We start from the raw sequence: 14,761 nt of genomic DNA, 5'->3' as shown, positions 1-14,761 counted from the left end.
GATGTGACCGAGCATTAAAGTTCAACGGATGAAAAATGCTTTGGCCAGATGAGCTCCAACGTTAATGATTTGATACCATACTATTAATCTACCCCCATTCAAATGCGAAAGTAGGTCATATTATGTAACTTTTCCTTTGAACCTACAAGGAAAGCAAGTAAGTATACTACGGTTGGTTTCACTTGATTATGTTTATAATGACCCCAATAAAATAAAACCTACCGCAATTGATCACAAAATAAACAGATACTTTTCGCCATGTTAAACTAGTCACTACCATTATTTTGGTTGACAATGCGGACCTTTTGAACTCGGGTTTCAGAAAGGGATAATTGGATTGATTATGCCTATAAAATTAATGCATCACTTGACATGATGACAACTTTTTGTCTTCAGATTTATTCCACTTATGCTAATTGAGCATATCAGATAGCTATTAAATATCTGACAGTTAAAATAATAGGATTTTGTGGAATCAAATACTAATTAACATATATTTTCCCTTTTAAAAAATCTTCTTTGGCATGGTCGAATCCCTCGTACTGCAGAAAGTTATGAGGTGTCGCATACCCACTAAATCAACAGATTTCTGGTAATACCTCAAGTTGACTTTTGCACTCCTATACTCGGTTTTTACGCAAGTGAGATAGGAATAATTTTATTCACAGCCTAACATTAAGTGACATATATTGACAAGGGCTAGGACACTGTGATAATTTGTTGAGCTGTTGTATTAAATATAGCTGTCCATTTCGTAAACGCGAAAGCGCTTGTTTTTAGCATCTAAGACATTTTCAAACAAAGCTTTTGGCATGCCTAACTCGAAGAATCATTGGGTAGTACAAACGTACGTTTTCCATCTAACTGTCAAATAGTAGACGCAGCTTAAATCGCTTTTGGATGTAAATTCATATTATGAGTTACAGAAGTATGCAGCAAATGGTTACTTTTATCTCAAACTAGGATAAACAGAAACCAACGCATTCATCAGTTTGTATTGAAGAATACATTGTTTGCCTAAGACAAACATCCAATTAAGGATAACTTAGCTGATGTTTTACTATAAGTCGAGATAGAATTCATACGAGCTGTAACACTCCCACTTTTCTTACTAATGCTTAACCTGTGATTAGTTAATTACCGAAATTTCTAGGGAAAAAAGTGTTAATCAATTAAACTGACGAAAAAAACTACTTACAAGAAGTTTCAGACTTAGATCATGCAATCGTGAACTTAACTTATGGCTTTCTTTTTTGACCGCCATTTGCCCATTTTCCATCTCAACGCTTGAGTGATCGTGGCAAAACAACAATGAAACTTAAAGAAATTGTGGGCATTTAGCGGAAGCAGCAGCACCAGCAACAAAAAGTATTACTAGTTTAAAATGGGCTTTGCGGAGTTAGCACAAGAAAAATGATTCATTTTATGGTAATCCTGTGCTTGGGAGTTTAGTTAGACGATACAACAGTTAGTGTGGCTGACCTCCCCGCCTAACATGGAGGTGTATTCATGCAATCAAAAACTAGCATTAAAAACCAACCCTTTTAGAAATATATCAATATTTTTGAGTGAATGGAACAAATAATCTAAAAAATTGCTAACAACAATTACATTGCATGCCATTATTTTAATTCAGCGATGCCATATCATTACATGCTGGTGCCTCGCAAACTCCAAGTGTGTGGATACTGCGTAAAATGGTTTTAAAACAAACTGGCAGACTATGAGGGCGAAGAAAGTCGACCGGAGCAAAACTAGATTGGAAGCAGATTAAGGGTTCTTCTATTTTATGACATCTCATTATCTAGATCGTGAACTTCGCATTCGTTTGTAAATAGTTACGTGCCTTTCTTCTTAAATAACCTCCAAGCCCCTCTAATTATTTGAGGCAAAGTACGTGACAATTAAATAGTGGTTTAAGAATAGCTGTATAGGTAGCTGGAGGAGGCAAAACGACCCTTTGGCGGGAGCCTTTTATCATTTGATGCATCTGTTTTCAGGAGGTTAGTAAACATAGCTAAGATTGTAGAGGTAAGGTCTCGTTCTTTTTTGCACTTATGCTTTTTTGTAGAATAATGCTTTTCTAATGCATTAAATTAGTGCTGTAAGAATGCTTTCCCGAATAAATAAAAATAATTTAAGGTATTCTTCACGAAGAAGGTAAGATGCAAAGTTGTTATGCGTGCTGCTCGATCTTAGCACTGAGGCATCTTGAGTGAATGATTGGAAAATATTTGAGATATGGTTAGTATTCTGACAGAAATGTGCGTGGCCACTACGAGGGTAGCTATCGTGTTGTTCTCACCGATGCCACACTTGTTGAAGGTACTGAAATCTTCAAAGTTGTGGTAGCAGACCATTTAAGACGGCACAATAGTTATGAAAAAGCAATTGAATTGTCAAAGTTAAATGGATTTTCGCGAGGGGACTTAAATGCGATTTTCGATGCACTGTTAAAAGAGGTAATTTAGCTACAGTAATTTGATAAAAACCATTCCGAATTTGCCTCTACATGCACCAATGATTTCTTAACGAACAACAGTGCTATTTATAGTTTTATCATAATAGTTTAGCATCTTGCCGGAGAGGATTTTGGATACTTTTAAATTGTGCTGCTTCACCTTTTGTTCCATAGTGGGGGATGGAGACCGCTTTGAATGCATTACAAAATATGTGCAACGGAGTTCCTCTAGGCCCTAACTAAGTTAATCACTTGAGTAGGACTTACAAAGTGAACCCAACAGTTCAACTGAACTTACTGTTTCAGTGATTTTACCTACCCAAGTGTAACCGTGACCATTAATATGCTACTTTAGGTGTGGAATAACACACAAAATGAGGGAGAGGCAATAAATTCTTGGTAACTTTTTGGCAAGCTCATATAAATTCCAAGGACCGTCCGAGTTAAGCCTAGGCAATGTCCTAAAGGCATGATTTGTTTGGAGAAATCAGAGATAAGAAGAGTTGACCATAAAGTAATTCTGTGCCTATCACTAACAATAAACCCTGCAAAAACACAAATTTTTCTGAGAGGAAAATAGAACGAACGTATTTGTGAAAAATAAAGTACTAAAGTTTGGCGAAATGTACTTACTAGTAATTCTTGCTTCCTGTTTACCTCAGCAGTTGTAAATTGTTAGTATATTTGACAGCTGTCTTTCACTTAATGTCCGATAACATAGTAAATAATCTCAAATGACGGTGATAAAACTGAAAGTTTTCATTTTTATGCCTTCGCCTCCTACTGGGTATTCCCGATCTGTCAGCTGAAAATCAATGGGACACTGGCATGACTGGGCCTGCCTTCAGGTAAGGGACCCGCGTAAGCCAGGAGATGGCCTTTGGACGATTAGTTGTCCTTACAAAAGTAGCAAGTTGGAGATATAAAAGTGGAGTGTGGAATCAAGAAATGACGTGAACAACCATTTAATATGTTCGATCACATTTACCTTACCCTTCTGTTAATCTTTTACGCTTTGTTAAAACAAATTGTCTAAGGTAATTAGATGAGTGACTTTAGCAGCAATTAGCAGTGGTCATTCCTAGTGCCATTAGATTTGTCACTAAATTGACACTTGCGGAAATTTTACAGTGAGCCACTTCCAAATAAAAAAGCATTTAAAAGCAACCAATTCTAAATTAAATAACTCTAGAGCCTGCAAAAGAAATCTCCGGTTTACTACTTGCATCAGATTTTGTCTTCAGAATTCAGGAAACATCGGGTGTGTTAAGCATGAAAACTGCATCACCGGTGACGAGAACTTCCACTAAATTAAAATTTGGTTGTAGAAAACAGAGGACAAAGGGGCTGGCAAAGCTAGTTGCTAAAGCTTTAGAAATTCTAGTGTATCCTGATGAGATAAAACTGCACAAATTATAAATTTACAAAACTTTCAAATTTTGTATCTTTGCAATTGTTGTGTGCCTTTGAGGAGCCAATGTTGGACAAATAATTCACAAGAATGCTGACATTTGAAATCATCTGCCCACTATTAAGGTGAGGATTAATGTGTACTGCATTTAACTTTACCTGTCCATCCTTGAAATTTCTGCCTTCCGATAAGATCTTCCAAGGCTGTACATAGCATAGTGTAAATGATGTCAAATGTACAGCGGGAAGTGAGGTGATTCCTTCGACGAGGTAATGGCCGCCCATGTATGCTATTCATGCCCTCTCTAATAGGGGTTACATTGGAGATAAAAGTAACGTGACTTTGCTCCTTCATGCAAATGTTTTCGTTGTTAACAATAAGAGCTAATAAACCAAAGTTCCTGCACATAAATACAAAAAAGAAATATCCCATATGATTACTCCTATAAATAACTAATGAATCCAAAATTGCCTGTAAGAGATGTAAATAAACGTGGAGATAAATGCATGCGAGATATATAGCTAAGGTGCGGTCACTCCTCAATTCGCTAAAAGATTACCAGTCTTCCTATTCGAGAATGACGATTATTGAACCTTTTAATCACAATTTGATTCTCGAATAAGGCTTTAAGAAGTCTTGTATTTGACAGAGACTCTCGCCCGCATTACTCACTAGCTACCATTGTGTAGAATTGAGTTGTCATAATCAAAGTATGCGAAGCAGTATACATGCCGAATTAACAGCCAATAAACCAGAGGTACTTACTTAAAAGATATGCTTTATGGATACTTTCATAGCATTCAATTTTGTGCTATTTAGGACAGCAAGTGAGCGGTCAAAGTAGACGCTGAACTTTATGATACAGTAAGCGCCCAGCTGCGCTTTAACGGGTGGACTATTCATATCGAACCTCCTGAATTGGACGTTATGTGTACCGCTCTTAAATTATCTTTAAGGTGACGAATCCATAACACTGACTGACCCTTGGTACAGACAAAAAACATGTGAAATTACCGCAGTTAGCGTAAACAGACAGGATCGCAGTCCACCAAACTACACAGTAATTAGTTTGCCCCCAGGCAGTGAGAGCAGTCTTTGAGATCTAACATGGTAACCATAAGTAAGATATTTAAAGAGTGGTCCATTTACTATATATATGCATATATGACTTCCTGACAAATGTCAGTGATGCATCGTTGACGTTCATTGTGGACGCAATCGGAGGAAGTAATCTTACGAACTAAAGTAGGTGCTATTGCTTCGGCTGTCGGATTTACAAACGCAGCAGTGAAGCACAATCGCCCAGTGGCACCTCGTTAATGCAGTACCTTGAATTACCAGCATTCATCAAGGTTATAAATGAATTCTGATAGTTTATTCACAAGAACTTTTGATACGGTCTTCTCAATTAGTACAAAGTCCCGAATAGGAAATGGTACGTCAAGCTCAATATCAAACTTCTAGTGTTTTGTCAACAACATTAAGCTTCGTTTTCATCTACACCACTTATAAAAACGTTTCCATTATTTTGGAGAAGAACAGTCATTATAGCTAGACCTGACCGAGTGCTTTTGCATGAAACAAATCGCTATAAAAATACTATTTTAAATGTATCCAAGGTGCGTCAATGAACCGTTTCTGTAAGTCCCTTCATTCTCGTCTAAAGGGCTAAAACCGCCGCTATTTTCAGAACATGTTGTGATCGGTAAGACTACCATCAGCTTAGGAGGCGTTAAGAGGACCCTTCTATGGATTGGGCCAGAAGCATCGCACGTGCCTCCCCTTACCTATACTTGCACATGGTGGTGCTAATAGCATCTGTCATCTCCGCACACTTTGCCCTGACGAGGTTCCACGAAAAGGTCTTTGAAGCATGTCCTAAGAGCAATTTATTTAAAGACGTACAAATAAATACTCCGCTTGCTCTTCAATCAGTCTGTCATCACGTAGGCTAATTTTGAAAATAAATTTGAAGAACTAGGTAAACCTTTTCCAATGCTAAATTAGAACAGTTTGTTCTAACCGATAGCGGAAGTTGTAATACTTATTACAATACATTTATTGGCTGTCAGTACCGGGATGAAGAAGACCTATTGACCCCCCTTGAGTTCAATGCACTTAATAATTACTTGAGCAACGGTGGACACTTTTGCGTCTATGCTGTCAGGTCGTGGGAGCGGCCTACGTCAGCAGTTAGCTGCAGCATTCAGTTACAATTCAAGAGCTTAGCACTAATAGGCTTTTTTTGGAGAAAAGTTAGGTAGAGCGTCGGTAAACAGCCTAACTGAATTATCTCGATGGAAAATTAATTTTCATCGGTTCTCAAAGACAGCACTTTCAGTTAAACCACTAAAGTTCACCGTTCCTCCGTATCACGCATAAAACCGCACTTCGTATGAATTTATAAGGCGTTCGGATCATAACCTCATCATTTATGTGTCCCATATAATGAATGAAACGACTACTTTTGTCGCGTATGACTGGTTTTGCGTAAAGAGGTTTGGGTGGGATAATTGTTGGCATTTTAGGAACGGCAGCGATGCTGATTCCTCGGTCAGTATCTGCATGCTTTACAGAGCGTAGCAGCGGCTGAGCCCTGTCCATTCCAATTGACCTTGAGAGCAATGACTAGACAATTTATTTCAAGGTACAGAAGGCGAGCCTCTACAATAAATCATGCGTAAGCAGTTTGATGAATCTACCGAGTCCTTAAGGTTGAACGGATCATCAGAAATGGAATCAGGAATTTCTACTAAACACTTTAAAATGTTGGCAAAAAAACATGAATTGGCGTCTGAACACTTTACTAGGAGATTTCAAAGCTACGGTGAGATCATAAAAATATAATGAATATTTGATTGCGAATGCCTTCATAAAAATTTTAGACGTGGCTTTACAACATCTAAAAATTTTCCAATCGAAATAAATTAATTCTCCGGTGGTCTTCATATACGGTACAACGGACATAGGCTGGTAGAAATAGACTGAATTGCTCTTGCGATTTATTTGTCGTAGATTCCGACTGTTGGTTTTGGGGTTCCTTCAATTTGCCTCCATGATCATTTGGCTAGAAAAGCAAACTAATGAACTATACCATTTTACTGCGGCTTTCTGACATATTTTTGACTTTGATTTGTGAATTTTAGTAAAGTGGAATGCGATTTTTAAATATCTTTCTAAAACACTGTAAATGTCTTTGTAAGGAATGCGTATGCTAGTCATTTGTGTAATTCTCAATGACCTTTGCTAATATCAAAGTAGCCTTAAAATAACAAATGTCTTTAAAATCTAGGGATCAAATGCGCACGTTAAATTTTATTTTGCAGTTTACAAAGAAAATTCCATAACAGAATATGATTAATAATAGTTAGTATGGTTTAGCACTCTTGCTGGGTATAATGCACAAAATTGGCAAGTAGCGGGTAATAAAATAGAAAGCTGTTTTTCGATGCAGTTCATTGGCAAGTTTCTTCAAACAAATTACACGCAAAAGACTAAGGAAGCATTAGCAGCTCAATGAATTACATTTTAAAGGTATGGCTGAAGCTGGTCGTAAAATTAGCATTGGGTTAAGCATTTTACCCCGTTCCTCAACATTCTACTCTACATTCAACTATATGACACAACTCTGCAACTACTTTGCTGTACTTTAAAATTATTTCATCGTAAAACTGCTCAATGAAATTGATTCGCTCTGTTTTCGGGGCGTATTTCTTAATCAAAGGTCACAAACGGCGGAGCGACTTACGGGCATTCTTCGGAGCACTGGCTGGAGGGCACAAGTTTAGACTGGCCTCCGGGCCAAATCGGACGGTAGCGCATGGAGAGCTTTGAGTTCTTGTAGTCTCCCACCAATCGGTACTGGTACTCGCCGGAGTAGAGGTCGCGAGCATAATTGTAGATCAGGTATTGGCCGACACCGTCGCCGTTCTCGTCGAAGGCAACCAGGTTGTTATAGTTATCTAACGCGGAAAAAAACATTTCCAAATTCCATGGAGCATAAGTTTGAAGTTATCTTACATTACGTCAGAATCGCATGGGAAGTTGTCAATAGGAAAAAAAGACTAAAATAAACTCCACATAAGGAACAACACTCCCAACTGAAATATTTCCGAAATAATGTTGTAGCAAATGGGTAAGAAAATAAATGCTTGTGTATTGAAGTTTGTGAGATATTTTGCAGATTGCTACCTTAATTTGGAGCAAAAACATCGAGGAAGCAAAATTTACAGTATCGACAGAAACGCTTAGCGCACTTTTACTTCTGTTTAGTTTATTTTTTACTTGACTATAAGACTTACCCTTTAATTATAGTGTTTGAAAATGACGGCAATATTTACTCCCTACAGAATAAAATAATTGAGCATCTACAAATCTTATTATGGAGAAATTCGTTTGAACTTATTTAGAACTCATTTTCAAATTGCAGATTATTTACAAAGTTTTACGGCTTGTCATTTTTTTGCAAACCAACGGAAGAAGATGATATTTGCATTAAATCTCAATTTGGTGGAAGAAGTGGCTTCTTTTTGTATGTATTTGCGAGAAATGAAACGGATACTAAAAATAGAATCGAGCAAGAAGGAATCTTTTGTTGAAAGCAATTGTCAAGTTGAGTCCCATAATTCGAGTAAGAATGGTTGGTAATCTAGAACCGAAAAACAAGCCACTCCAAAAAAGTTAATTTTCCTCCCTTTCGAATCTCGGCTTTTCTTTTCTAAAGTGACCACCTGGGACCATCGAGGTATTTGCTCACAGTCTTTCAAGAACAGCCGCCTCCACATCTACTCTCAAAACCCCATTGTCTTTTTAACTTCAACCACAACTTCTAAGTCAACTGAATTTGCAATATAGCATGACAGTGCGATTTTCAATCAACAAACGATTAGACTCAAATTATGTATGATCGCAACATCGAGGAAATTCATCCTCAAATTGCATCCTACGAATTAGAAATTCCCATATCAAGAGCAAAGTTGATCTGAAAGCCTGATTTACGGCTTTTAAAATTGCCCAATGGACTTCTTTGTGCTTTCTTTAATCACCAGCAAATAAGTTAATTTAGTTTTCGAACCATCTATAATTTATAAGTAACTTTCATTCCTACCGCGCTTTCACCGCCATTTTTACATGTTTGCGTACGAAGATGCAGTGTTGCACTGTGTTAGGCTATGAGACGATAAGTAGCCTGATAATGCATAATCAGTGGCTACGTGAATAATTTCATTTACTGCCTACATGCGGAACAAATTTGGTCCTGTACTAAATTGATGCGTGCCTAGATGCAGTCTAGATCTCATTAATTTTATCCTTGATGGTGGAATAAAAGCAAACCAGGCGGATTTTAAGAGTAGAATATAGCGAAAATCCACACCGCACACTGGCTTTATCACACCTCCTTTCTGGCAAGTTTTTGGAGCTTTGGGAGTGGTAAAATGAAAACGATAAAATAATAATAGCAACTTCGTTAGGTAAGTAATGTATCAATAAAAGAAGAGAAATGCTTGACCAAGGCGTATTGGCTAGTTCTTTCATCATGTAGCTCATTGGGATGTAGGTTGAAGTGCTTTCTATGCACCAAAAATTACATAAATGATATTGAAGTAAGGTTGATGATTTACGTACGTCTACCCTTTACCAACTCAGTATGATAAGCTTAAAATATGGTAGTTTTATTGCGATTGGTAAAAGTGTACAAATAATTTTCAAAGCTCCCTAATTGTAGGTGAATGACTCTACGAAAAACGGAATTATACAATAAATCTTTGCAGATCTTCGTGTGCCATTAGTCACTTGAGTAAGGGGAATTACATTTAGACCGTGACGACTTCCCAAAGGGTCCCGGGTCGGTACTTTCTGGTAGGTGCAATGCAGTCATATTTACACACGCGCTTCTGGAGTCATTTATTGTCTCTACTTTTTTAATCTGAAATTGAAAATTCATTCTCTCGCCGGGCAATTTTGCAGCAGAAATTAATTTAAACTTGTCATACATTTTAATGCTACACCAGACGATTCTTAGTCTTAAGCTAGATGTTAGCAAGTAGCACTAATTTTGAACTGTAGCTGTTTTAAAAGCTAATAATATTAAGTATTTTGCGAAACAGTCGGGATTTGGAAAATTATGGGCTGTTAGAAACCGGATTTTCCCCTCAATATCATAATTTATTTAAGGAAAGGACAGTCTTGGAGGAGGGTTTGAGCGATTACAATCCTCAAGACTCGCGCAAACGGTGACAACGAGGACTATGAATAGTTTTGCATGCAAAAACCCGATAAATAAGTAACAAAATATTACCTTTTTTGCATAAGACTGTTTTGTTTGCTCTTCATGGGCATATTGTGCGATAAGAAGGGTCTTAGGACTTCATATTTTAAGTAAGTACTATTTGCCTTGATTCGCGTAGAACTTTGTTGCAGCTTAAATTCTTCTAGCACACACACACACACACACACATTCAGTTAACATTTCACCACCGAGCAATCAAACTTCTTTCTTTTTTAGATCGTGCTACAAAAGTGGATTAGAATTGATGGGGAGCCCAATGAACTGTAGATTATATGACGCAACGGCGAAATGGCACTCATTTTGAGGGAGCTGAATACGCAAGCGCTGAGGCATTGACCAGTGAATTACCGAATGTTGCAGTCAGCCCATTGCTTGGGTGTCAAATGAAGGACACTTGGATGAGATGCGATTCCTCCAATATAGTCCTCGAAAGCCGTCTTAAGTGCTGGCAGATGCTCGTCCATTTATTTCAGTGGCACGTCGTCACAACATACACGCAATCAGCTTTGCCGACGATGAAGGAATGCATCTCATTCTTGGCATCAATTACGACTTTAACGAAACTGGTGTCATTGTCTGCAACTTTTTCTGTTCTTTTTCTTTTGCAACATCTGAACACTTAGACATTGATTATGGCATTGGACTAATCATATCTACCCCCAATTTATCTTCACCAAAATATTTCCTTATATTTAGCAGTTGTTCATTTAAATGACAAGCGGTTTCGTGACACTGGTAAACCAAATAGAGCCAAAAATAAGTTAGTCTTGGCACCTGCCTAGACAATATTCTCTTAAGCAGTTAGAATTCGGCTTTTATAAATCAGTTTAAATGCCTGTAGGCGCCAAGATGAGTGTTCCGATTGTCAATTGTCATGGTAACCAATTGCAGTTGAGTACATTGTGATTACATCGTTTATTGTTCTGCATGCCGTTCAACGGATGATCGCCCACCTCTTTTGGTCACCATCAGTTTGTGGAAGCTGACTTTTTCCAGCTACAAATGATATCTTTCACTAGAACTACACATTATTATAGACTAAATAGCCCTGCACAGGTCTTTTTTCATTAGATAACTGAATGCTAGTAAGTATACAATACATCTCTGTCAAAATATATCCAGGCATGACAAAGGTTAATAGACTTCTCTATCCATGTTTTTGCCACCGATTAGAGTTCTCCGTTCTTCCCTTTTTTTCACACCTAGAAACATGCTCGAGTATCATTTTTCACTAAGAAGTTGGTAGTAAACCGACTTAAGTAATCCTTGATTCATAAATTACATTAATGCTGAAATTATTCGCCCATTATGGCACTGAACAACACCAATCATCGTCGAAGGCAAGCAAATCATGTGACTCGTTTTGTGCGTTATCTATAACATAAAAGGGAGCATATTTAAGGCCCTCCTACCATTCACAAATCTTCCGAAAATAGAAGGCATTAGTTATTCATTTCAACGATGACAAATGGAGCGCCCGACTTTTTAAGGGTGTCAATTGAGCTATCTGTGAAATGCGGCACTTTAACCCATTCATATTACCTCCCACATAAGCTTAGGCTTGCCCATGAGGTTTTCTACTGTCATGTAGCGATCAAGGCCATTGGAAAACAGCCTAGTGGGCAGTGTTTGACTTGTTACGAGGAAGAAAGCTGGATTACCATAAAATAGACGTGGGAGTAAGTCAACACTATCGTACTATTTATGAGTTATCTACTTTTTTCATGAAATCAAATAGTAATTTGGCCGGCAGCATTTAAGTTTTTATGAATTGTTGGAATTAAAAAGCCTATTTGTGCTTCCTTGGGGATCGCGGGAATGACGATGCGCGACTAAACAATTATTTTAGAAATTTAAGTGGTCTGATGTCCTCCTAACAATATTAACAGTTTTACTCATAGTTCGGCCAAATATTAAAACGATGTTTCACTTACGCAACCGCTACATTTGTTGAAACTTTTGTGATCAAACCGCTAAATGTCTGAGTGGACATGGTAATGTGAAGTAAGCACCAAAAATGTCTTTGTGGGTGACAACTCGGTTTTCGAACTAAATATGATAAGCACGAAAGATACCTTTGAAGGTCGTTGAGATAATAATTTTGTAGAACTTATCCCCAGGGTAGGCCAGAAGCTTTCGTATGCACTCATTTTTGTCCCACTTTGCAGGGTCTGGGTCGAAGGGACAGAGTTTCTGCTGAAGGTTGTGTAGCCCGTGCGCAAGGGCGTAGACGGCGTCATAGACAAACTGGATCTTTGCCTCCTGCTTAAAAGGCTCAGGCAACTTGTCACCAAGCCGTTTGTTTTTGGTCACCTCGCAGTGCGGGACGTCATTCTGAGTACTCGAATTGTCGAAAGTGCAACCGAATAACGACTGCCAGAACTTGGTGAACCACGGGTTCCGTGTATTATCCCATCGCAGATTCTTATAATAAGTAGAAAATTTATCAATCTCAGTAGCAAGAATTTCGATTGTAAGTGCCCCATTGGCGACGCGGGAGTTATTCAAAACCGGTATATTTTCTCTACCCCAGCCATCGCTGCCAATGAAAACAAAGTGATCGGTGTGATTTGCCCTCCTAACAGCATCTAGTAGCAACTTTGTGTGGTCCATCCTGGTGAAGAGAACAACCACACGAGCTTTTGAGAAGCCGTAACGAAGCACGCGTACCACCTCGTCAAGATCATTGGACGTGGAACTGCCACGTACAACCTCCCTCGCGGCGATGCATACGTCCCGCTTGTCCGCCTCCTTCCAAAAGGCATCCATTCCGGAGTCACCGTAATCACCAGCACTTCGTACCGTTGACACATAGGTCCAGTTATGTGCTGCCACGAGGGCTGCCATCACACGCGCCTGCTCCACGTCGGAGGGCACGGTGCGTGCAAACAATGGGTAGGTCCTCTTGTCACTAAGTACGGCACTAGTTGAGGCGTAGGAGATTTGAGGTAGCTTAAAGAGTCGATAGAGGTTGGCCACGAGAATGGACACAGTTGTGTACGACCCACCCACCACACCTCGAACAATGTCCTGACTCCACGAGGTCGGATGTGGCATGGCTGCGCCAGGCATTCCTTGTCCTCCACCGGGGCAATATGGCACCCCGCCGGGAGCACAGGGACACACGCACATCTTGTCCTGCTCCTTCGGTTCGTTCATGACGTCATCCACGGTTGTTTTTACAAAGTCAAGCGACTGTTCCAACGCATGGTTGCCAAGCGAGCAAGTATCTCGCAGATTGGCGCCCAACCGCAAGCCCGGAAGTAGGGCGGAGTTGTTGTTAATTTCGTCAAGAGTGAAGAGCATCCCCTCCAATCGTTGGATGCCACGCTCCGGGTTGAGTGACATGCACTTCACAGCACCGGAACTGTGCACGGGAAAAAGACCGCCAAGAATTATGTCACCAGGCACCGTTGCGACCAAACGAGATTTGGACTTCTTTTTCTTTTCCTTATCTTTTCCCAATTTTTTGCCCGCATTTATTCCCGACACAATAAGTATAAGGTCGATGATGAGAAGGATGGAGAGAAGAAGGGCCGGGTGGCGGAAGAAGAGCATATCAGGGACAGCGGAGGGATTGCCGTAGCTCCATTTGTGTGTCTAATGTTGGCTTGTGCGTGCGCGTATGTGTGCACAACCTGAGGCAGAAGGGGAACTCGTATACGCGCGTGCGTGCGTGCACGCGAGCATTCTATTGGCCGGTTGGAGTAGCTCACCTGCCAATGTACTGGGATAATAATGCATGCCCTCGTGCGGTGTATCACCTAGGCATGTATGCTCACGTGCGCACCCTGGAATAAGCACGAGGAAGAGGAAAGAATTCAATTAGGCACGCACGTGCATGCACGCACATACACACAAACAGGGAGACAGAGGGAGCGGGGACGGGCGCACGGGAGAACGACTGTCGTTGTATTCGCAGAACGAGAACGTAGTGTAGTCTCGTCCGTACACGTGCCTACCCGTATAGGTGAACACGCAGGCTTGCACATACACACACACACCTCATCACGGGTGCAGAAATCAGATAACTTCCATTAACGCTAAAGAAGATTTATTTGCCACGGGCGAAACCCGTCGTGAGTTTACGATTTTTCTCACGAATAAGAAGTTAATTAAGGAGGACAAATGCCAAAGACCTCAGGTATGAAACGAATGTGCGTGATACATATAATTTCAGTGAGGAAGTAGCCCTAATTGTAGTGCAGTATGTTAGTATGACTGTTACTAGGCTTATTTCGGAGTAAAGACGTACATCGATGTGATTATAGCCTGCCAATTTTGGAGCAGCAGGAAAACATTTGACACTATAAGCACACCTAAATGGAGAAGGTGACACTGACCAAAAATGGATCCGAGGAGGCAGAGGAAGAGGGAAAAGCGTGGATGAATGGATGGATGAATGTGCTCCCCAGCTCCAACTCCCAGATTAGTAGAGGAGGAGGAGGAAGATTGAATGACGGGACAACGTAGCAATCTTTGAAACCACTGGCAACTGTGACAAAAAATACCTACAAATCTCAGTTAAGCAATTGATATTTGAATACTTGATATGAAAAATGACTGCGCAATCCACAAATATTTCAAATCGTAAAGGGGA

The 14,761-nt window shown here is 39.7% G+C and overlaps 2 protein-coding genes across 2 annotated transcripts; one reads left to right on the top strand and one right to left on the bottom strand. All coding sequences in view use genetic code 11, as the record gives it.

Annotated features, from left to right (window-relative positions):
- Positions 1–6,548: 6,548 nt before the first annotated feature.
- On the top strand, positions 6,549–10,876 carry EGR_05287 (hypothetical protein; the record flags this gene model as incomplete). The annotated part of the gene is made up of 3 exons (XM_024494536.1): positions 6,549–6,699; positions 8,302–8,502; positions 10,635–10,876. 3 exons carry the CDS (start codon positions 6,549–6,551, stop codon positions 10,874–10,876), a joined length of 594 nt encoding a protein of 197 aa, XP_024351007.1.
- A 1,334-nt stretch (positions 10,877–12,210) lies between these two features.
- On the bottom strand, positions 12,211–13,719 carry EGR_05286 (Metabotropic glutamate receptor; the record flags this gene model as incomplete). The annotated part of the gene is made up of 1 exon (XM_024494535.1): positions 12,211–13,719. The coding sequence occupies one exon, from the start codon at positions 13,717–13,719 to the stop codon at positions 12,211–12,213; it is 1,509 nt and encodes a 502-aa protein (XP_024351006.1).
- Between the last annotated feature and the right edge of the window lie 1,042 nt (positions 13,720–14,761).

This window comes from Echinococcus granulosus (assembly GCF_000524195.1).
Source record: "Echinococcus granulosus chromosome Unknown EG_S00038, whole genome shotgun sequence".
Classification (NCBI taxonomy): domain Eukaryota; kingdom Metazoa; phylum Platyhelminthes; class Cestoda; order Cyclophyllidea; family Taeniidae; genus Echinococcus; species Echinococcus granulosus.
This window is presented reverse-complemented; position numbering and strand designations above follow the sequence as displayed.